The 23,645-nt window shown below is 29.1% G+C and overlaps 3 protein-coding genes across 3 annotated transcripts; all 3 read left to right on the top strand.

Annotated features, from left to right (window-relative positions):
• Nucleotides 1-5: 5 nt before the first annotated feature.
• On the top strand, nt 6-9,184 carry Osi15 (DUF1676 domain-containing protein Osi15). Its single transcript, XM_074244462.1, has 3 exons — nt 6-11; nt 883-1,279; nt 8,850-9,184. The coding sequence occupies exons 1-3, from the start codon at nt 6-8 to the stop codon at nt 9,182-9,184; spliced, it is 738 nt and encodes a 245-aa protein (XP_074100563.1).
• A 10,264-nt stretch (nt 9,185-19,448) lies between these two features.
• On the top strand, nt 19,449-20,454 carry Osi16 (DUF1676 domain-containing protein Osi16). Its single transcript, XM_074244461.1, has 2 exons — nt 19,449-19,935; nt 20,019-20,454. The coding sequence occupies exons 1-2, from the start codon at nt 19,449-19,451 to the stop codon at nt 20,390-20,392; spliced, it is 861 nt and encodes a 286-aa protein (XP_074100562.1). The 3' UTR covers nt 20,393-20,454.
• A 2,097-nt stretch (nt 20,455-22,551) lies between these two features.
• LOC141528412 (uncharacterized) lies at nt 22,552-23,280 on the top strand. Its single transcript, XM_074244460.1, has one exon. The coding sequence runs from the start codon at nt 22,552-22,554 to the stop codon at nt 23,278-23,280; it is 729 nt and encodes a 242-aa protein (XP_074100561.1).
• Nucleotides 23,281-23,645: the final 365 nt, after the last annotated feature.

Below are 23,645 nucleotides of genomic sequence, written 5' to 3'. Positions count from 1 at the left end.
GACAAATGAAAGTTTTAACCCAGAATCTAAATTTGTGAATAAAAATTTCAAGTGTTTTATAAAAACATATCGGTATTTTTAAATAACAATCATTTAATCACGATCAAAATAAAAAAAAAATTGTATTCGAAAACATTCAATGAAATAAACTAAATTCTCGTTTACATAAATTGACTCTCCTTCTCTTTAACATAATCATTCAATTTACCATATCACTTGTTCCAAATATACATTCTCGAGACTCGCCCATATATTGTCCATTTATTGAAGCCTAAAGATTTAGGACATCGTTTTGCATAGTATACTGTGTCACGACAGACATAGAAAACTAATCCGTACCTGAAAGTTACTTCCTTACATTTATACACACACGCACACACATGTTCAAAATAATTATTTTAATGTAACAAAATTAGCTCATTTAAAAATAATAATTTTCATCTTTGACATCAAACACAAAACATTCCTTCATTCATTGTATACTTGTTTCTTTTCATTATAAAATTATAGTATATTTGTATAAAAAATTTTTGAAAAATTAACAATAATAATAACAATAATCTATTCGGCCAGCAGACAATTAAAAATAGATTGAAAGCGTGTGTGACAAAATGAAAAAATTTTGTCGGTCAGCAACAAAGAGACCTATCACGTTTTAAATTTGCTTCGTGCATTGTAATGCATCACACACGGCTCATAGAGGTGTATGTAGACATAGTCCGTATGAAATGAAATATATAAAGAATAAAATTTAAATTCTTGACAAGAACATTGCGTTTTCTTTGCCAAATGGTCCACCCCCACCATCCGACGTCAACCTAATATAAAAGAAAAAATGTCTCTGGGCTAAAACAGTCGAAAAAGTACTTCAGCTCTAAATAGTCGAGCTTAATTCTACTACTGAAAATGAGAAAGAAATTGTTAGTTTTGTTCTGCGTGGTCGCGATCGCGAGGGGTGAAACTCGCCCCGATGACGTGGGAACCTTGGAGATACAGATGGTCCGCAAGATGGACGAGCTCAAAAAGTTACACAGTATTAAGTTGTTCGGAGACATTGTGACGCTGGATAAGCTGGATGACCAAGACAGTGAAGGTGTTCATGAACGATCGAAGAGGATTGATGATCCTTTAGTTGCGAGGGTTGACGAGTTTTTCAACACTAGGAAGATTAAAATTGCGCTGCCTAGTGATGGTTCCGCGGCAGATTTATTTGGCAGGGCATTGGGGAAGAAAAATATTGACATTGAATTGAGGAAATTCACTACTGATGCTTCGGAAGGTTGGTTTCATTTATTACGTGCATTAGAAACGTGTGAATAGTGTAATTAGTGTAAATTATTATTTTTTTTTTATTTTCACTCATTTTTTTGTGATATTGTCCAGAAATTTTTTTGTTGGTGCAAGTATCATTGGCATTAATTTGTTAATTTTAATACAAATTTTGCATAATTTGTATTTGTTTTTTATGGAAGGCTAATAAAGCTCAAATTATCCATTTAAATTAAAGAGGTTTTTTAGTTTAATTGATAGGTAAGTGTTAGACTCTAAAAGGAAGGGATTACAAAAATTTATTGTTATAGAAATTTTTATGTAGTCGAAGCTCTACTGTATCTAGAGGCGGTAGGAATTACAGAAGATTCTTGGTCGTTTTTTCGCAGACGTTAAAAAAAGAAAAATATTCTTTTAGGCTCATCAAATTTCATGGCAATTTTTTCTCACATTTCTACGGTAGCTGTAACAAGATACTTAACGAGACAAATCAATATTTTACAGCTCAGGTTAATTTTTAGTTTACTTAGAACCATAAGACTTTGAAAATATATATTTTCTCGTAGCAGTGTAATTAGTGCCGATCAGAATAAATTTTGCTAATTTAATTCAACTTTGATTAAATCTATACTAATAAATGGAGAGCCGGTTTTTTGTCCGGTTATACTGCGAAAACTACTGAACCGATCAGAATAATACTTTCACCATAAGATGCAGCGTGTTTCGGAGAAGGTTTTAGTATATGATATGGTGGTGATTAATTATCCGGAACCTATATTTTTTGACTTAGAAATAATGAATTTTTATTGAAACTAAATTTATGGTATTCGATTGTCATTTACTTAAAATAAATTTTTTAGTTCTATTGGTTATGTTTTATGTATTAGACAGATTTTTTTACTTATGAGGCCTGCAATATTTTTTGCCCTCCGAGCGTAAAGCGTCAATTTTAGCCCCGCTGCGCTAAACGAAGTTTCCGCTTTATGCCTTCGTCGGGGAAAAAAATAATATACACTCCTCGGGAAGTAAATAAGAAAGCCTCAGATCACATGTTTGTTTGTGCTCTCAGACATTTCTTACTTTACTTCCCTAAGGGTGTAACATACTATTAACTAAAATTTTCAATGCTCATTACAAATTTTTTTTTCGTATCAATTATTATTCATTTTTGTAAGGAAATGTACGGGAATATGATAATGATTGCACATTAAAAGTTACAATGAATATATTAGCTAGAATAATTACGTGGATAAAAGAAGCACAGTAAAAAATTTTTCGTCATTGTGTGTAGTGTTAAAATTTCTACACAATGACGAAAATGTTTTTACTGTGTGCATGCTAATTCGATAGAATTGGGAATCTGTGCGTCAAAACAATACTTTAATCAAATTTCAGGTCTAGATATAAAAATGCAATTCTATAAAGCGCTCAGCGGCGCGGGCGAGTGACAGCTAGTTTTGAATAATTAAATTTATCTTCAAACAAAGTATTTTTTCGTTAGACAAAAATTCGATTTTTTAATTCTATAAAATGTATTGTCAAAATGTTTGGATTTAGCTGAAATGTAAAGGACCCTATTTAAAGATTTTGAAATAAAAAATGACTAATCTTAATAAATAAATTGAAATCAATTAGATTAAAGAATTAAAAAACATTTGATAACAAGTTACTCTTGAAATTAAAAATTATAATTATCTATAAAAAAAAAAATAAAACAATTTCATCCGGCACCTCGACTATTTTTACAGTAAACAATTTTTTCTGTTAATAACTCTACTCTATTTTAAACTCACTAAAATAAATTAATTTTAATTTGGCTTGTTATTATCAAATCGTGTTTTCAGTTTATTTGTAAAATTGTCTGAGCGCGGTAGATATAATACAACTAATATTATTAAAAAGTAAGTAAAATTTGCTTGTCTATTTTGACTTAGAAAAAACATCTCAAAAAATTGTTCATAATTCATAGCAATAAAAAAAAAAAAAGTTATTAATTGCAAAAAGCAAAATTATGATTAGCGCCAAGTTTATAAGATTAAAATTTGTTTGAGTATTTCAATATTTATTGAACTGATTATTAAATTTTAATAACGAAAAAAAAAAATAAATAAAATAAAAAAACTTTTTTTTTTGTACATTCTATGTGTCATAAAATGTTTTCTATTCTCTTGAAATTTCTTATGTAGTAATTTAAAAAATAATTAATCAAAATAAAACTAGAGAAAATTTATCCTGCCAGTAGACAAAATTTTGAGAATATTCTGACCTAAAAAAATGAACATTGCAGTTTTGGTATTATTTTCAATATTAAGTTTAAATACATTCTAAATTATGATTTGAACTTATATTTAAATTTATTCATAAATTTATATTTAAAAATATAAATAAATTATTTATAAAAAATTTTTTTCATTATTTAATAAAAAAAAAAATTTGAAGATTTTAAAAGGCAATTTAATAGAAAAGTCGATCGGGAAAATTAGTCATAAAAATTAGCCCCGCGTATTACCAAGTTAAAAAATAATTGATTGAAAAAATCAATGAGATTATCAGATAAAAAAGTAAAAAATTCTAGAATGACAAGTATTAGAAAAATAATTTGGGCGTGAAAGATAAAATCATTCGGTTCTACGATGTTGATCTCCAGCAGAGTTAGCAATCGAATGACAGCTACCTCTGGAGGTGGCAGACTCTTATATAGTATTCAAGATCTCACGAGTTCTACCAATTGCAGAAAAGTAGGGCATTGACTTCCTCAGGAGATTGGTCGATTAGTAGGTCGATAGTTTTTTTATTACATCAAGCACCTGGTTCAGAAATAAGTGGAATTCTTTGATCATTAAAAAACGTCATACGTCATCCATAAATTACGAATTTATTACTATTATTATCATAAAACTAAACTTTTTTTTAATAAATCGAAATTTTTAAGCTAATTTTAAAAAATTCTAAAATTTCTGAAAACGAAATTTCGTATAAAAATAGTACATGTATATGAATATATGCATTAAATGTAGCATATAGCAGAAGAGAAAATGTTAGAGCTAAGCTGAATCACACATCAAATTGTAGTTTGTAGGACGAAGAAAACGGTAAAAAATAAAACATGTGTAAAAGTAGTATGTGTTGATTGTGAGAAGAAAGGAAGAATAATGAGAATAGGGTCACTGTCAATGAGAGTGCCGTATGCACAGAAGGACGTATGGTTTATTTAGTGTCCTATTATTGTATTGCTACTTTGTCGATAGATATTACATTTATTAATAAATTTATAAATTAACTATATTAATGGCAATAATAAAACAAAACTCTGATGAAAAAATTTTAATACAAATAATATTTACTTGAACCAAGAAAAATTTTTATGATCAAAAATTTTTTCACTTGATTCAAAATGATCGAACTCTGTAAAATGATATTCTTGATTTAAATAATTTTTTGGTCGTATAGTTTTTTCCTCTGAGGCTTGTTTTGATAAGGAATTCAGATTTCAACCACAATCGTAGAATATTTTATTAGTTTTATTTAAATTCAGTCGATTTAATTTTTTAATTAAATCAGTTTTCGTACTTTAACAATCGTAACTTATTATAATAAATTATTAAAACCTGTAAAAATAGTTTTTATGGCCTGACATGAGTTAATATGGTCATAGATAGCTATTTATGATAATAAAACATAAATTTTTATGATGTATTAGACAGAAATTAACCAATCAAATCAAAAATCAATTATAGATAATCTTTCAAAAGAGTAAACAAATATTTTTGAGCTTTTGATATCCCGGGTCGAAAAATTTAAACTGATTTTGAGTAAAATGATCTGCATTTGAACTTATTGATCTGTATTTGAACTTTTAAAAATATTTTCATCTGTATTTGATCTACTATTCAAATTATTTTCTATCTGTTTTAAGTCTAAACAACTTTGTAGTAAAATAATCGAGCAGCTATAAATATTTTATGCTGTTTCTTATCTAATGAAACTAAAAAATTTGATCGGTTTTTAGTCTCGATAATTTATACTTGGACTTTATGTATTGTTTTCAAATTCAATATGAAATCTTATACTGTTTTTGACCTACTTTTAATACAATTTCAATTCTAAATGTTAAAAGGCCAAAAGTCGACTAAGATGGCGACTTATAATTTTGTTGAGTCTTAAGTATCTTATTAAAAATTATTATAAGTCGCATTTATTTGAAAAAATAAATTAAATTATAATATATTCATGCGCTCTCTTGTTTTATGAATTTATCGTTGATCATAACCTTACATCTGTCATATTTATTTGTCATAGCTTGACATTTCATGGGCTATCAAAGTTTTGTATTTGCGAATATTAGTTGCAGTGATAACTAATAAATTTGTATTTACATACGTAAAATAGTTCTCATCGTTTCATTGGATCTAAATCTAGAGTTTTCTAATCATCGATATTAAACACAATGTGAATACATCAACGAGATTGAAATGTTGACAAGATAACAAGATTAATATTAAATTTGTAATTTCACGCATCATTTAATAAGCGGTATTCACTATTTGGTAGTGCGAAGTATACCGTTTAGTATACATTGCACCACAAAATAGTAAATAGTCACTATTTAAGTTTCAGAGAATGAAAAGTCGTCCCCTGTAGAGGATTTTCGAGGACACTAATAAATCGATAATAAATAAATAAATAAATATATTACTATTATTATGATTATTTTCATTATTTTTATTGTTATCGAATTCGTAAAAGGTCTGTTTTTGATCTACAGACGATCAAAAACCGACTAAAAATTATGAAACGTTTTGGTCTGTTTTTGACCTTGATGCGATCAAAATCAGCTTAATGATTGTGACAAAAAAATCTGATTTTGATCTTGAAACAATAGAAAACAATTTTATTATGACATTAAAAATTGTCTGAAATTAGTCTGAATTGGGAATATTATGGGCTAAAACAGATCAAATTCTTATATAAAATAGATACACATAATAAAATTAAATTGAATGAAAAATATTGAAATTTTCATTTATCATAAAACAAATTAAATTTTTTGACCCGGGATTCTTTTATTGATATCGTTAAATACATATAAAAAATTTCTTCTGTAATTGAAATACACAATAACTAGAAAAGTTGATTTCTTATTTTACGGACTCAAATCAGTCTAAACTATCGACATATTTTTAATTTTAATTTATTTAATAAAAATTGCTTCGGAAATTTTTTTTTCAAAACTTAAAATTAATCATCGTTTTTGGTCTAGTGTAAATAACCAGTTTACTTTGTAAAATTATTTATTAATCATTCAATTGTAATGCATCGAGCACTTTTACAATTATGTTTTGTATCGTAATAGATTATGTCCTTATTAGAGCATAATTAAGTGCTAATGAATTATTTTTATTTTTAGTTTATTCATAAATTTAATCTTAGTTTTTACTATTGATAAATTTTTCATCGGAAAAATTTGAAAAAGACTACTTGACATATTGGGGTAAGAAATGATTTTAATTTTACAAAATATTTCTAATTCAACTTTCTTGGAAGAAGACGATTCAGCAATTATGCATTCTCTATCGGATATTTTCAATGCTATTTTTGGTTCAAAAATCATGTCAAGCCATGTATGCCCATTAGGAGAAGCCAAAAAAAAATATAGACGTTATGGCTCAAAAAGGACCTGTATACCTAGAGATAAACTCTCCCTTCTGAAAAAAATTTTAGCTCATCTTTAAAAGATGTCCGTAACTATTTGAAATTTCCTATTTAAATGACACATCAAAAATTTTTATTTTTTTGTAAAAGCTGCAATAACTTTTAGCTTAGAATACAAATTTTTCACTTGCATATTCTTTTAGATTATTAAATTTTCTAGAAAAAGGTTTTTGATCTGGAATTTCTTAAGTTAATAATTCATATACTTACAGGTCATCAAAATTTGAGATAGATTGAAATATAGTTTTAGGAGGTTATAATATTGAAAATACCCATATATTAGAAAAAGAGAATTATTGATTTGAATGTAAGAAATTTTTTCAAATTTTGAATATCCTTTAAAAAACACTGAAAATTTTTGAAATGTGGGTAAGCAACACTAACAAAATCATGCAAAAGCTGATTGTTTGCTGTGTTTAATGCGGTTATTATCATTATTTTATATTACCATTTTGCATGTCTCATTAGCGAAGCGTTGAGATGGGTACTACTGTCACTTGAAGCAAAATAACTGATTTTTCAAACTTAAAATGTCTCTCTTTATCATAGATTACACTTGTAAAATAATATATACACTAAGGTGTGCCAAAATTCAATTTTCATGGAGAACCTTTTAAAATTAGAATTTTAAGTTCCGCTTTTGGCAGGAGCTGTGTTTGAGCATTTCCTAAGATATTTTGGGGTGGGACGATTTATTTGATTTTCATAGAATTTATAATAGAAGATTTAGTTGAGCACTTCCGACCAAAATTTGAAATTTCAACGGAAATGCCCAAACTAAACTCCTGTTAAAAATTCTATGAAAATCAAATAAATCGTCCCACCCAAAAATATCTTGGGAAATGCCTAAACACAGCTCCTGCTAAAAGCGGAACTCAAAATTCCAATTTTAAAAGGTTCTTCACGGAAATTGAATTTTGGCACACCCTAATATACACACATATAAACGAAAAACACTATTTTTGACTTCCATTATATTTTTGATGCCATTTTTGTTATCCCTGTTTAAAAATATTGATTGAAAAGAATTAAAAATGATGAAATTCAAATTTTTTCAATAATTTAAATTCTTTTGTCTGTATATAAAGATGTACAGTTTGCATGGAGTGACCACTTCTCAATTCTTTTCAATCAGTATTTTTAACCAGGGATTTAAATTAGTTAAAAAAGTTCTGTCTTGGACGTCCGTGTATCAATATGTGCGGATCCTGTATGTTATCACGATAACGACCGAAATACTTTACTAATCGAATCGTTTTTTTTCTCTTACGTTTCAGTATAATTAGAAATAAAACCCTATCACTTTCCACGGTCTGATTCGATGTGGTTTAATTGTTATTAAATGAACAAAAAAAAAAAAATATCGATTGTTCTTCATAGTTTTAGTATATCTATATTTTTTTTTTCTATACATCGACTTTTTATTTGAAATTCCAGTTTTAAACACCTGATAAAAATATTTTATTATTTTGTTTTATGATTTTATTTTAATCAATTTTATTGTGCAAAATGAGATTATGAAGCGTGCACTTTTGGATTCTCCAAACTATTTATATTTATCATCATTATATTGTTTCTATAAAATAGACACCGAAAAACGTTAAATACAAAATTCACTGAGCTTATTAAATTTAAATTATTCAATAGTTTGTTTTTTGTATTACATCAAATTTTTTTTTCGTACTTTTATTGTACGATTTGTATTACACTTTATATTTTGTTAAATTATTTAGATAGGTCGTAAAATTCAATTGACTTAAAAAATATTAAAGCTTACAGTGAATTAAAAAAATGAATTATTAATTCACTTTTAAAATTCAAATGTATTTATTCATGTAGAAATAATAATAAATTTTATTTTATTCCAGCCCGAACAAAACTAAAGAGAATGATGTTACCCTTATTACTTGCCCTGAAGCTCAAGGCCCTGATAGTCTTGCCAATAGTGATAACTTTGATCGGCCTTGTGGGTATAAAAGGGCTTGGCGTGGGCCTAGCAGCCCTTCTTCTCTCTGGCGCAGTGGCCCTCAAGGCCCTTTTAACGCCGCCACCATCTTACCCAGCCCGTGTCAGCTACGGAATCGTCAAGCCGGAAGTCTACCACGAACACTGGCACCGGTCTCAGGAGGAAGTCAACCAGCCCTACAGAGGATGGGCGCCCGAGTTGCCCCTCGAGCCCTACCCTTACCACGAGTTACCTTGAAAGCTTTATTGTAAATTTTAAGTTTTAATTATCTATTTAATTTTATTTATTTTTAAAATATTTATGTTATTTATAAATTACAAGTAAAAGACAATAAATTTTTTTTTACAATTTTCTTGAGTCTTAATTTTTTTTATCCACGAACAAATTATTATTTAACACGTCTAAAATTTTTTGATTAGAACTAAAATTATTTATTGAGCTCGTTTATGTTATTTTTGATAAAAAGTACTTGTTATATCTTCAATTGATGATGCTTAGTTTTTACAACAATCCTGAGAAAATTAAGATTGATATTTAATAAAACGTTCGCTTGAACGTCGGTCAGAATAGGGTTCGTATGTAAAATATACTAATTTTAAATGATAATATTTCAAAATTTAGTGCCACAAGGACTATTTAAAAAAACATTTCTGTGTATAGAGAATACTTATAAGTACTCAAAATTTCAAAAAATCTTTAAGAAAACAGTTTTTTTCTCGGATCATTCTTAACCTAGAAAACAGAAATAATAATTTGGATAGCCCGTACCAAGAATTGAACCTGGATCTTTTGAATACGCACCAAGGGCTCTCCTAGTTAGGCTTTCTGAGACATAGTCCATAACAACCTTTTAACCATCTGATAATTTATTGTTTAACTCGATAACAGTAAAATAATTATCAAAACATAGTTTATACAATCATTTATCAACAGTGACTTCAGCTAATGCATAGTTCGAGTAACTACAAAAAAAAAAATTTAGAAAACTGTATTTGTATACTTGTGACGATATAATTCAGCTCACTATGCACTTTCCTCTCCTATAAGAATAATGAATTGAACCTCAAAAAAAATGAACTTGATTCAAGATAAAAACTCTTGAGCCAAAAAAATCACGATGAAGAAATTCATCGTCTTGAATAAAACAGATAAAGTATTGAACGAAGAAATTTTACTTGCCTTAAGTAAATTTTACTCGAATCAAAATTTTTTTGTCTTGATTCAGGACAAAATGAAACTTATAAAAATGATTTTCAAAGTTCAAGAGTATTTCTCTTGATTCAAGTATATTTTTTTTTTATTATACTAAAAAATCGAACGCGATTTGCGCGTTTCTTTCAGCATGTTTGTTGCCGACAATTTAATTAATCAATATTTTTACAAATTTTACTCATTAATATTTAACCGTTGCTATGGTAATCGCTGCCATAGTAACCTTGTAACATAGTAATTGTTGCTCTGGTAACGGTTGCCATAGTAACCTTTGCTACGTTAACCGTTGTTATGGTAACCGTTGCCAAAGTGGTCACCATACCAACAAAAAACGATAACAATGGAAACATCACATCAATTTTTTTATAAAAATTTGTCCTGAACATAATTCTTTGTGTTCTTATCCTACCTCGAAATTTACACAGATAAAAAACTTTTTCCAAAGAATTAAGTTGTCTTCGAGCAAGAAAAATTTTTTTCAAGACAAAAAAATTAATTCAATAAAAAATTTCTTTTATCTACGAACCTAATCTCGTCCTTCATTATATAGAAAACTATAATATTATCCTTTTCTAATATCCAATAAATCTTTCTGATTAAAAAAAAAAAAAAAAATGCGCCTTTTCTACTTCCATGGGACTAAAAACTTATTTCTATAATTTTTGTTCAATTATGGTGCCTACGTAAGTTTAAATTTCTTCGTAAATGTGTTATGAAATTTCAATTTTTCCACAACTTTACTACCAAAACCTCTTTTAAGTCTTCAAAATATGAAAAGTTTACATTTAAATTGATATTTAAAATGTCAAAAATCAATTTCAGAAACATTTCTTAAATCTTTAAAGGTGTCAAGGAAAATTTATTTTATCAAGTATTATCCAAGAGCTATAAATTTAATGATAAAAATTATTTTTGTTTAATTTCGATGGAATTTAAAAAAATGATTATTTTTTATATCTTTTATTAATGACAATCAGTTAGATTTAATCAATTGCGTTATAAGATAAAAAAAAATAATATTGCTGACTCACGTCCTTGTAATTTTATCTACTTTACAATTGCTAATTATTTTACAAGCATGATAAATAAATGTATCAATTTTGAACAAATGTCATGTTCATTCATGATTTTTCATAAATATTTTTGATAGTGACTTCAGCGTCGATCATCATACAAATTATATGTAGATCAATAATAGCCAAATTTTTAATCGAAGTCTAATTTAATTTTAATGTAATAAATTAATAATTTTATGAAGGTTTTATTGTGTCAATCGTAAAAGTTTTCACAAATTCATTAACTTATTAAAACTTAACATTCCATAAAAACGTCGGTAATAAAAATAAAATAAAAAAATGCATGAGAAAAGCTGTTGACCTGAATACCGTTGCTCCGGCGTTCTAGGTGGGAGAGAACGTGAATGGATAAAAAAAACTCTGTTAGGAAGAGAGTGAGGAAGTGAGAAGTAGGCCAGTGGGCCAGAAAAAACCAGGAGAGAGCCTTGACTTAATGCGACTGGCCTTCTTCTGTAGCCTCGAGCAAAACAACATCTCTCTTCCTCTTTCCCTCGTGGTGTCTCTCTTTATCCTGGTTTTCCTCATCCTTCTCCTCCTCATTTAAACACGAGTCACCCACACACACCCATACATACAAACAATATATTACTACAGTCATCAGTGGTTGTACAAGTCATCGTCCCCTACTACTTGTACGATATACTGCATACTGGCGAGTTTATTATCAAGGTTAGTGTGCCATTGCCTTGGCCCTGGACTCGTACTCCACCGTCAAGTATATGGCCATGGCCGTCAATCGTGACACTGTGGCTTGGAGCCGTGAGGCCAAGGTGGGGGCCATTTGACGTCATTTATACTCCTACTATGTTCTAGAGACACTTTACCTTCACTTTGTATTCCACTCCTTATTCGTGTATTTTAATTTTTATTTATCATTATTATTATTAATTTTTTTATGTAGTAGTGGCTATGTAGAGCAAAGTAGGGATTAAAGAAATATAGGAGAGATATGAATAGATTACAATGATGATGATGATAATAATAATAGTAATGAAAAAAGTAGAACCTGTAGAGATTGTGATGGCAAGTAGTAAGTAGTATAGCAAGTCCGTACTGATACGAGTATATAAACGCGAGTTGGTATCACGGAAGTCAACATAACACATAACGCCGTCATGCTGCCAAGGCAAGCGAGGAATCGCTAGTCACATGTGCCGCAAGATAATATACCGTTCGGTACATTGAACTATGAGTCAAGGCTACTACATACTATAAACAATATTCCTTATACCTCCTACTTTTTTATCTTTAATTACTTCACTACTATTTTTATTGGTATTCTAATCAATATTTTTTAATTTTTTAAAATAGAAATTTTTTATGACCTTTTCATTCGTTGCTAATTTATTCATTAATCAAATTTTAATGGAATAAAGTTCTTTAGTATTTTTAATAAACAGCAAAAATTAGAGTTCTCAAAATTAACTGTACTTACCATAATTTGACTCATATTTAATAATAAATCATGTGTGATCGGTATTAAAAAAATTTTTTTAATGTTGCTCTTTACTTTTTGATAAATTCAATGATAAATAAAATTTTTATCAGAATACAGTTATTTTATTAAAATAAAATTATTAATTTAATATTTTCTTGACGTAAATAATTAATAAGTTTTTATGAGATTAATTTTTTTATTTAATTAAAAAAAAAAAATTATTAGTCTTAAAACATTCTCTGAAAATTAAAATATCTGATACTGCAATTTCAGTAATTACAAATAGTTTTTATTATTATGAATATTAATTATTTCTTCTACTAAAAAACTTTCAAGTTTTTTATACATTATGATTTTTTTTTTTTTTTTTTTTATAGAAATAATAGGATGAAATGAAATAGTATTTTAATTTACATTCGCAATTAGATTATTCATTCAGTTGATTAGAGAAAAAATTAAGTGAATGCATATGTACTTCTATTGAAATAGCGGGAAATACTGCAATTTAATGCTGATCATATATTTTATTGTAAAAAACTACGATTACACATGTAGAAATGCTTGCTTTTAGTTTAGAAAGACATCTTATGAGTTTCTATACACTGGTCAAAGACGGAACGCGTCAATTTAGAATCACCGTTGACATCTGTTGGTGCATGTGTGTACCACCTTCCAATTAACGGAGCGACAAGCATGCCTCGCTGTAATAATTTATATGTTCGAATTTATTATGTTACCTTGTTGTTATGTTGATATCTCATTGAGTGTGATAGAAATAGTATATTACACACCGAGGGAAGTAAAGTAAGAAATGTCTCAGATCACATGTAATTGTTGGCCGAGGCGAAGCCGAGGTCAACAAACATGTGATCTGAGGCTTTCTTATTTACTTCCCGAGGAGTGTATGCTATTTTTTTACTCGACGAAGGCAGAAAGTGGCAATTTCATTTAGCGCAGCGGGCCGAAAGTTGACGCTTTCTGCCCGTCGAGCAAAAAAATTTAATTTTGAAATCATAATTAATTACTACAACAAAACTTTATTTTGGTAATTAATAATTGATGAACTGACAATGACAAACAAATTTTATTTGATTTAATAAAAAAAATTTTTATTAAATTATTATCATGAAAATTGAAGCTTTTCTCTTGAAAAAAAAAAAAAAAAAAAAAATAAGTCTTTAATTATTAAAAATTTAATGATTTAATTTTTTTTTTAATTTTCTGAAGTTTCATTTTTTATTTATTAGTTTACTAGCTGTTACCCGCTCGCTTCGCTGAGCGCTTTATAGAGTTACATTTTTAGATCGAGGTTTGAAATTTAATAGGAGTATTGTTATGCTTTGTACACAGAAAAAAAAAAATGATTCGAATCAAAAGAATAATTCTTAAATCAAGAAAATAATTTTTAAGAGTTTCATTGTCTTGGACCAGCACGAACAATTCTTAAATCAAGTAAAATTAATTTAAACCAATAATAATTTCTTAGTTTAAGAATTTTTCTACTCAATTCAAGAACATGAAATTCTTCAAAATTATTTACATGATTCACGTAAATTTTTTTTCCGTGTACAGATTCCAAATGAGCATTGAAAGTTTTAATTTAAGTCATTGCAAATCTCATAAGTGAAGTTGAAATCTGTCTAGCTTCAAGTGTGAAGAATTTTTCTGTAATTGAAAATTTTCTCAGTAACATAAAATTTTTGTAGAAAATAAATTTAACATGTTTCTTACTAATTCTGTTAAAATAAGTAGTCAAATTTATTTTTCACATATTTAGTGTTTGGAAAATGCATTCATTTTAATCTGTTACATTCTCACGATCCAGCAATAAGAAGAATTGATAAATTATTTAATCAGCAATAATAACTTGTATGTAAGATTCTTAATCCGTTGAATGAATTACTACATGTAATGTTAAGTTTTGGAAACCTTACAATGACTTTCTTCCTGCTGCTAAATAGACGTTTGTTGCAATGAAATTTTTAGTAAACGTTATTGAAACTCAATAGACATGGCCTAAATTTCATGTTTTAAAAATTCTTAGCTTATAATCAACAACATTTTTAGGATATTTCATAGAAATCTAACTATTTAATTTCATGGAACCAATTATCATCACCAAACACACAATCAGCATATAAATGTAAATTTTTAACACTTAGTTGACCAGACTTAATTAGCTTCTTTCTTGAACTTTTTTCAAATAACGTTAAATCAATCAAATATTATAAAGGTTTCCTCAAAAACAAAAAAAATCGTATTAAAAACAAATGAATAATAAAAAATTGTCTTTTGTTTTTGTTAGGGGAAAAAAATGTGTATAAAACTAGATCGTACACGGAAAAAAGAAAACTCGAAAAATTACAGGATAAAATGTAAAATCGGTCCCGTCGTAATCAAAACTAGAAAAATTACAGTTTGAAATAACATTTTTCTAAATTCAATTTTTTAATTTAATATTCAGAGTTTTCAATGTAAATATTACATTTTACAATGTAATTCTTATAAAATCTGTAATAATTAGATTTTAAACTGTAATTTTTTCATTTTCATCACGAAGCGCCACGTTGCATTATATATTGTAATTTTTCGAGTTTTCTTTTTTCCGTGTAAGAAAAAGAAGATAGGGTTGATAGAATCCAAAAAAATTAGTAACCTATAACCATCTACGAAAAATTCTGCGTCGAATGGTAGCAGTACCATTCCGATAGCTTCAGCCGTTCTTGAGTTGTAAATAGTTTAACTACACAGAGAAAAAAAAAACAGCACTGATTACTATTTTGTGCAGTATTCAGTAGTGTTTTCGAAGAAAAAGTGGTTAAAATGCTTGAGACAGTAGAGAGCACTGCATAAAAACTACTGGCTACGTTCTGCACATTACTGAGTCGTGTGCTGAAATTAACCATTCATGTTTCATACAGCACTCTCTACTGTCTATGAATACTTTTCGAATATTTGTATGAAACAGTAACCATTGATGTTTTATTTTTTCCGTGTAACACGACTTTCTTTTATGTATATAGAAGATTTTTTTTAAGTACAAACTCTGAGTATAATAAACGCGCCGAGTAATAGTTTCGTTACATCCAATAGGTGGTGAATGACAGTACAACGTTTTCACTATTAAAGCCCTAAGTCGAGTGATTATCTATAGTTTAGAATCTTTAATTAACATTATTTCCATATTTATTTTAGAGAACATAAACAATATAACTATAGAAGAACTTGAAAGTACACTGATTTACCAGTAAAGTTTTTACTCACTGGTTGAATCAGTGAAATTCTATTGATTTATGTTAGGAGAGTACAATTTTGGATTTTCCAAACTTTTCAAAAATAGAATGACAGGAATATATTTAACAAATGACATCAATAATGTAGAGAAGGAAGGGGTCAATTGAACCCAACAAAGTTTAGCAATTTTTTACTATTTGAATTAAAATATAACTAAATTATAATTTATTTTTTCTTGGAATGATAGTTTATTACGTCTATAATCATTATCAATACTTGAATTAGTCAACAAACAACGTGAATTTTTATAAATTATTAATTCATGCAACCGTGACGAATGGTTCAATTGATCCCCGCTCGGGGGCAATTGAACCACTGCTTAGGGTCAATTGAACCAATAATATTTAAAACTCAAACCCGAACTTTTAATAAATAATACATTAATTGTTACTTGCTAATATTACTGTTGCACCGTTTTACTACACAGATATTATATTAACTAAATTAAAAATCAATTTAAAAATAATTTTCATTATAAATTCAGTTCATCAAATTGTTAGGTTTTTTCCCTGAGTTTTTTCAAGTAGAGTTAAGATGCGCGCGCATGTTCCATGCTTCTCCGTATGGTTCAATCGTCCCCGGGACTGCTGGTTCAATTGACCCCATATAATTTTATAACAATTAATAGTAAATAATAAATAAATAAACCATTATATCATTATAAACATAGTTGAGGATTATAAAGTATAAGTAAATACAACGACTACAATTCAAACTATATCAATTAATTCAAAAGTTGAAATATTATTAAACAATTTGTAACCAGCCGAAAAAAAAGTTTACATTCCTAAAAATACAAAAATCTCAATTTTTCAAAATTTATTGATCGCAATAATTTCAAATTTTGATCCTATCTGCGTTTAACATATTAGAATCTTATTCCAAGAGGATGAAGCATTTTTTCAATTTTTTAAGTCGAGTGGTTCAATTGCCCCATGATTCAATTGACCCCTTTCTCTCCTGTAGTATGGTGTTTTTCAGGTAATTAATTGTAGAACTTATCTATTTTAGTTAATATATATTATTGTTTGTTATAGAGCGCCTAGAAAACTGTCAATAAAGATATGAAATGTCACAAAATAATAAAAATTCTTGGTATATAAATTTAATTTTAAAACAACTATTTATTATCAAGAATTCTCCAATTCTATGGAATAGAAAATTTTTGCATATAATTAGCCAAAAAATTTAATTTTTAGCAGGATTTGAAAATGTATAATTGCTTATATTGTCGTGGAACTTTTTATGTAATTATCCCGCATATGTTAAGTAGGATACAATAATGAAAACCCATCTGATGGACATTAAATTGTACTTCAATTTATAAATATTGACTGAAATAAATAATTACAGTAAGCACGTACTAAACGGCAATAAATTTAAAATGGTATTATTACTTTCTTGAAAGTAAACAGATTAATACTTGTTTTTTCAGTCCGAGCAAATAACACGCTATTGATTAGATGATAACATGTAATAAGGATTATATGATACGTTAAAGTGAAAATGTTTATTGATTATAGTGTTTCGCTGATTACAGTGGATTGCAGTTCTGCACATTATTTACGACTTTCACACGCAGAACTGACAATTCTAAATGTTTTTTTTTTCCTTGTATCTTTTAATGATTTTGTCAATCTATGAACAAGAAATTAAGGGGGTTATTCTATGAGACGACCTATATTTTGAAACTTTTTTCGTTTTAGGCGTGATTTTGGTTTTAAGGGTATTAGAAACTGGAAAAATAATATGTTTCAAAAAATTAATAAAAATTATAAAATTCAAAATTTCAAATTTCAAAATTTTAATATTTTAAAATGATGGTAGTCGCAGCATTACCAATTTGAAATGCCTTTTGGTTTTTTTGATTTCAGATAAACCCATATGCTGGAATCATGGCTGGAAAGAATTATAAATGAAAATTACTGAAAGAGTTAGGCGAAAATTACACAGCTATCTTACGTTATATTTAAAAAAAAAAGCTATTAAATTTTCAGGTATGAAATTGTTAAAAGTACACTGTTAAATAATATCATGTTTACAAAAATACACTAACAAATTTACAAAAATAGATCTGTAAAAATAACATATCCAGGAAAAAAATTTGATATCATTGTATGAAACTGAAGTGAGTTATAGCTAGATTTATTTTTTTATGGTTTTATTTAGTGCATCTTTCCAATGTAAAATTAACAAATTTTCTAATTCTAAATTTATATTTTTACCTTGTAAATTTAACATTGTAGCAATGTAGAATTTTCATTTTTCCTCTGTGAAATTGATATTTTCAGGTTAACAGTTTTCAGAATGTGAAAATGTCATAACTAAAAATATAAATTTGCCAGATGTCTTGTCAGGAGTAAAACTATAAATTTAAATCAAAATGAAATTAGCTGACATTTCAAAATTTTTAAAAATTTTTTATTGAAGAAATTTCAATCAAACAATTTAAAAAAAATTTTCACATATAAAAAACTTAAAAAACTACAAGTGCAATTTTTTAGAAATATTTTTTTAGTTGTAATTTAATTAAAAAAAAAAAAAAATCAAAAATTTTTAGACGTCTGCTAACTTCAGTGTCATAAATTTAACAGGTTTTTCCGTAATTTTGACAGGATTTTTTTTCCGGGTAAAGACTGCTTTTTTGTACATCGGTACCTTTGTACTTATCTGATAGTTATTGTGATAAAGATTTTACTTGAAAAATTTGAACTTCTATTTGCTTATAGTCCGTCAAAAAAAAAAAAAAAAATTCCAAAAAATTTTTTCAAAAATTACACTGCTCTGACTAACCAACTTACATGAAATCTCGCCTGTAAACGAATTGGAAAACGCAATCATAAAGTAAGTTCTTCATCGCAGTAATTTTTCCCAGCAAAACATCGTCCATCAAAAAAATTCCAGCACAAAAAATAAATGTCTCATAAAATAGACATAAATAAATCAAATAACTTTTACCCTACTAAAAATATAGTAACTTACGACTCAAACAATTTCCATTTTTAGTTTTTACGAAAGCGTATACAAAATATAAACATATTTAAACTCAACAGAAGTGAGCCAATGTAGTGTCTTACCCAAACACATCTCCAAGTTTTTCACACAAATTCACGATAGTTTTTTATTCTCCGCTCTATTTGACATAGCGAATAACCCAAAGGCAAAACAGTCTGGCTCTTTTATCTCTGTTTCGTCTCATCTCTTTTAGCCGGTGAGAGGAAGACCAAACACCTTGCATACAAACAAAAGTTATAATAATAACTTATGAAAAGGCGGGTCCGATAGTGCGCTCTGCTCTAGCTTGAAGGAGAATGTAATATGAATTGTCGAAAGGAAAAAGTACCTGTCCTGGTGCTCTAGGTTACATCTAGGTATATATAGTCCATCTATCTGCAGATTCTGGTCAGTGTGCAATCACCTCTTTTGTCGCAAAAATCGGTCCAAATTTTATCTCGAAAACCGTGGAATTTAAATACAAGCTATGAAAACAATATTGTCGGTGATGTTAATCATAACAGTCGATTACGTTTGTGGTGAAATTGAACCTCGGAACCCACACCAGTTAATTACAGATGCTCCCAATAATGCGAAGATCGAAAACTTTAAGGACAAAGAAACGCTTATAAATAAAGATTGCGTTAAATCATACAGTTTGACGTGTTTGAAGCTGGACGTCGTGTCTTTTGTAGACAAGCTTTCGGAAACTCAAAGCTTGGGACTCTTCCCCGGGATTTCGGTGGTCAAGGAAAATAACTCGGATAGTATGTCTACTTCTGAGGTGATCGCTAATCTGGCGAGAGACTTTCCGAATGACATCGAAAAAAGGCTGGATGTGTTTTTAATGCACAAAATTGGGATGTATTTAAATAACCACGCAATATCTATAAAGCTGTTTGACGCCAAGACTTTGGAAGCCGCGAGGAGCTTCAATAAAGAGATCGCTGATTTTGGAACAGACTCAGAGAGTGGTAAGTTTTTAACAAAAAATTATGTAATTTGGCAAATGCGTAGAGATTGTATGATAGAAATTTTTGTCTGATTCGTTAAACAGGTCGTGGAAAAAAGGACAAAGGGATGGGAACATTAACAGCAGGATTGATGATGATGAAGGGGACACTGGGAGCCCTAGGATTCGGAGCCCTGGCAATGTTGGCCGGCAAAGCCTTAATGACAGGCTTAATGGCGCTGATGTTGTCGGCAATTGTGGGCCTTAAATCACTGACCGGCGGTTCGGAGAAAAAGACTACTTATGAGGTGATTGCAAAACCGGTGTACTCGAATTCGCACTCTCACAGCAGCGAAGAACACCATGCTGGACATGGGTATGGGCACTCGGGCTATGGAAGGTCCCTTGACTTAACAGAATCTTTGGTCAAGGAAAGTATTCAAAAATATGGAAACGTTCGGAATCGACGTAGTTTTTAGTCAAGATTTAAAAAAAACAAATAAATATACATTTAAATTTTGCAATCAGTCTGTCATAGAACTTTAATGCTAACTTAGAGTATTTTACTGTAGATACTTTACTTCGTAAGTTTAATTTGTTATTTATTTTGTATTTTACTTTTTTTTCTAGATATTTTAAGATAATAAATTCATTATTTGTACCTGTGTTACTTTCGTTCGAATTGTTTATAATTATATGTAATTACAAATCAATCATATGATATCATTCACACATATGCTCATATACGTCATATATTTTTTTATCTTATTAATCAAAGTATCGTATAAAGACACATATTTCCATATATGGACATATATGCTCCAGACATTAGCATAAACATTTATATATGGGCATCAGATATGAACACTTATGCTCATATCTGCCTCACATGGGAGCGTAATAGTTCATATGTGGATCCATATGCTATATTATATAAACATATATAGTAGGATGTGCCAAAATGTAACTTCCATGAGAAACCTTTTAAAATTAAAATTTTGAGTTCCGCTTTTAACAACAGCTGTGTTTAGACATTTTTTGAGATATTTCGGGGTGAGAGGGTTTATTTGATTTTCATAGAATTTTTAACAGGAGATTCAATTGGGCACTTCCGACCAAATTTTGAATTTTCAGCGGAAGTGCCCAAAGAGCTAAATCACGTCAAGTGGACCCCCCATTTTCCACTTGATCATCGTATCATTAATTCAGGTATTAGTATTTTTTCATGAAGTATTCACTATAAACAATTAATCTCCAAAACAGTTTTTAATAATTTTCATTTTAACAATAATATTTTTTTTAATGAAAATTTTTATGATTCTTAATTTAAAAATCGATAAGTAAAAAACTATTGAAGATATTCTAATGAAATTTTCAGGACTCATAGTTGAATACTTGTATTTTAATGAAAAGAATAAGAGTTTAAATTATTTATTTATTTTCATATTGTTAATTAACTTTTAAGTTAACAAATGAAAATTTCAATGACTTCTACCTCAAAAATCGAATTTTTTTTTTCGGTATTATGCATTAAACATTTAAGAAATAGAATCCGTAAAAAAATTTGAGTGCTCGCAATTAGATTAAACAAAAAAAAATTAATAATGACGGGCGCCGAGCGCTGTCGGTACAGCGCGCTACCGCGCGTCCCTTAATCAGAACTAGTGTCACTTAAGTACTGCTATCACGTATATTTTCTCGCTCTTAATTTAGAACAATTTTTTTGCCTTAATTGCCCTCGGGCTTTTTTGTTGCAGATTTTGTTGCATGCTCTATACTGCAGCCTACTCAGGTTGCTAAAAGTCTTCATATTTGGTTCAGAGTGGATGAAATTATTTATTATCTAAAATTTAAGATTTGAAGAATGAGGTTAGAGTGAATTGATTGACGTGAAATTAGATTTTGCAACGTGGAGTTACTATAGACGCAAATCGTGTTCTATCTCCCTCATTGATCGAGACGGTGTCTTGCACTGCAGATAGGTGGAGCCTGCTGACGCTATTATGATAATATCTCTGTTTTACCAGGAAACCTAGATTATCATCACTTTCAAATTAGATAATACGGATCCATTGTTGATTGTTGTTTTTTATAAAATTTGTTATGAAATGTGCTAGGTGTAAGAGAGTTGCTCAAACATATCTAACGTGTAGTACTTGTAAAAGTTCTTATCAGCACAGCTGCCTAAAGGAAGTCCTAAAAAATAAAAAGCCAAGTCATTGTTGTGAAAAATCTTTAAATCAATTTTCAGTGCTACCAGAACCGTTAGTTAAAAAGTCGAGTATAAGCAAGCCTTTATCCCTTCCATTACGCCGTCGGTCTTCACTATCAGAATACAAGTCAATAAACTCATCACCAATGACACCCCCAATAATCGAAATGGGTGAAGATTCTGTATTTGCATCTCCAAGTGGTGTTATTCCGCAAGCAACTACTTCAGCTACCACTAATGTTGAATTTACAATATCCACTTCATCTAGCACTTTAACCAGCGATACTGTAAACAAGCCAGATTGGTCCAATCTCAATATGGATGATAAGATGAACCTATTGCTAGATATGTCATACAGAAACAGCCTCAGCATCCAGCGTCTCCACAAACTTGGAAAGTCATAGTGAGCAAATAAAAAATCTTGTCATGAATCTAAATTTAAATACTACCAAAGTAAAGGAACTAAGCACTGATGTCTCTAGTATTAAAGAGTCGCTAACCAAAGTAATCAGTACTCAGGAATCATCAGTAACAGAGATCCAGAAATTGACAGACAAAATAGCTACAAACTCTAAACTGAGTGCAGATAATGCGGCCCAAATTGCCGTCTTGCAATCTGCACTTGATTCTATTGGAACTGATAACAGTTTACCTCTTGTATCTAGAAATTCGCATACCTCTGAGCTTCTAATATCAGGAATTCCAGATCAGGTCATCACAAACTCTTCATCAGCTGAAATTGTTCATCAAATCTTTGAAAAATTGACTATTTCCAATCTTGAAAATGATATTCTAAGTATCAGGACATTGCATAGAAAAAGAAAGCCCAGTGGATCGGTTTTAAGTCAAGTTTCACATTCATTCATCTTACAAATGAAGTCTACGCAAGTACGAGATCACATTGTTGAAGTAAAGCGCCGTTCAAACAAATTATTTGCTAAAAATATCTTTAACATACAAACAGAAAATCAAATATTCATAAACGAGTTTCTACATGCTGATACGTTTAAACTGCTAAACCTTGCAAAGGCTAAAGTTAGAGCTGTAAAATACAAATATGCTTGGGTCCACAAGAGTACAATTTACGTCAAAAAGGATGATGACTCTGAAAAAATTCAAATAAGATCAGAGTATGATCTAGACAAACTCGAATAGCCACTAACGGAACAGCACAGCTCTCCTATTACCACTCTTAGACTTCTCACCTTAAATATAAATAGTTATCTAGCTCACTCCGCAAAATTTGAACTCTTGGTTGCAGAAATAAAACCTTATATATCACAGTGGTTGAGACTTGGCTAAATCCTGACATTTCCATCTCACTAAAAAATTATACTATCATTCGTCGAGATCGAGGACTTGTAGACGACTCCGGTCGTTACGTCAGAGGAGGCGGTGTAGCATGTTTCATTCTAAATTCATTAAAATCCAAAGTACTCTATATTTCTGAAGTTAATTTACTCAACAATCCAGAATTTATACTGCTTGACATTACCTTACCTTCAAAGACGCATGTATTT

The sequence above is a fragment of the Cotesia typhae genome, unplaced genomic scaffold (assembly GCF_013202065.1).
Source record: "Cotesia typhae breed Kobodo isofemale line unplaced genomic scaffold, CoteBio_Ctyphae contig_43, whole genome shotgun sequence".
In the NCBI taxonomy this organism is placed as follows: Eukaryota; Metazoa; Arthropoda; class Insecta; order Hymenoptera; family Braconidae; genus Cotesia; species Cotesia typhae.
The sequence above is the reverse complement of the archived record's forward strand: the minus strand, read 5'-3'. Positions and strand labels throughout refer to the sequence as shown.

Coding starts and splice junctions, on each gene's coding strand:
- Osi15 (XM_074244462.1), top strand. Junction 1,280..8,849: donor CACTACTGATGCTTCGGAAG/GTTGGTTTCATT, acceptor ATTTTATTCCAG/CCCGAACAAAACTAAAGAGA.
- LOC141528412 (XM_074244460.1), top strand. CDS start 22,552: ATGAATCTAAATTTAAATACTACCAAAGTAAAGGAACTAAGCACTGAT.
- Osi16 (XM_074244461.1), top strand. CDS start 19,449: ATGAAAACAATATTGTCGGTGATGTTAATCATAACAGTCGATTACGTT. Junction 19,936..20,018: donor TGGAACAGACTCAGAGAGTG/GTAAGTTTTTAA, acceptor TTCGTTAAACAG/GTCGTGGAAAAAAGGACAAA.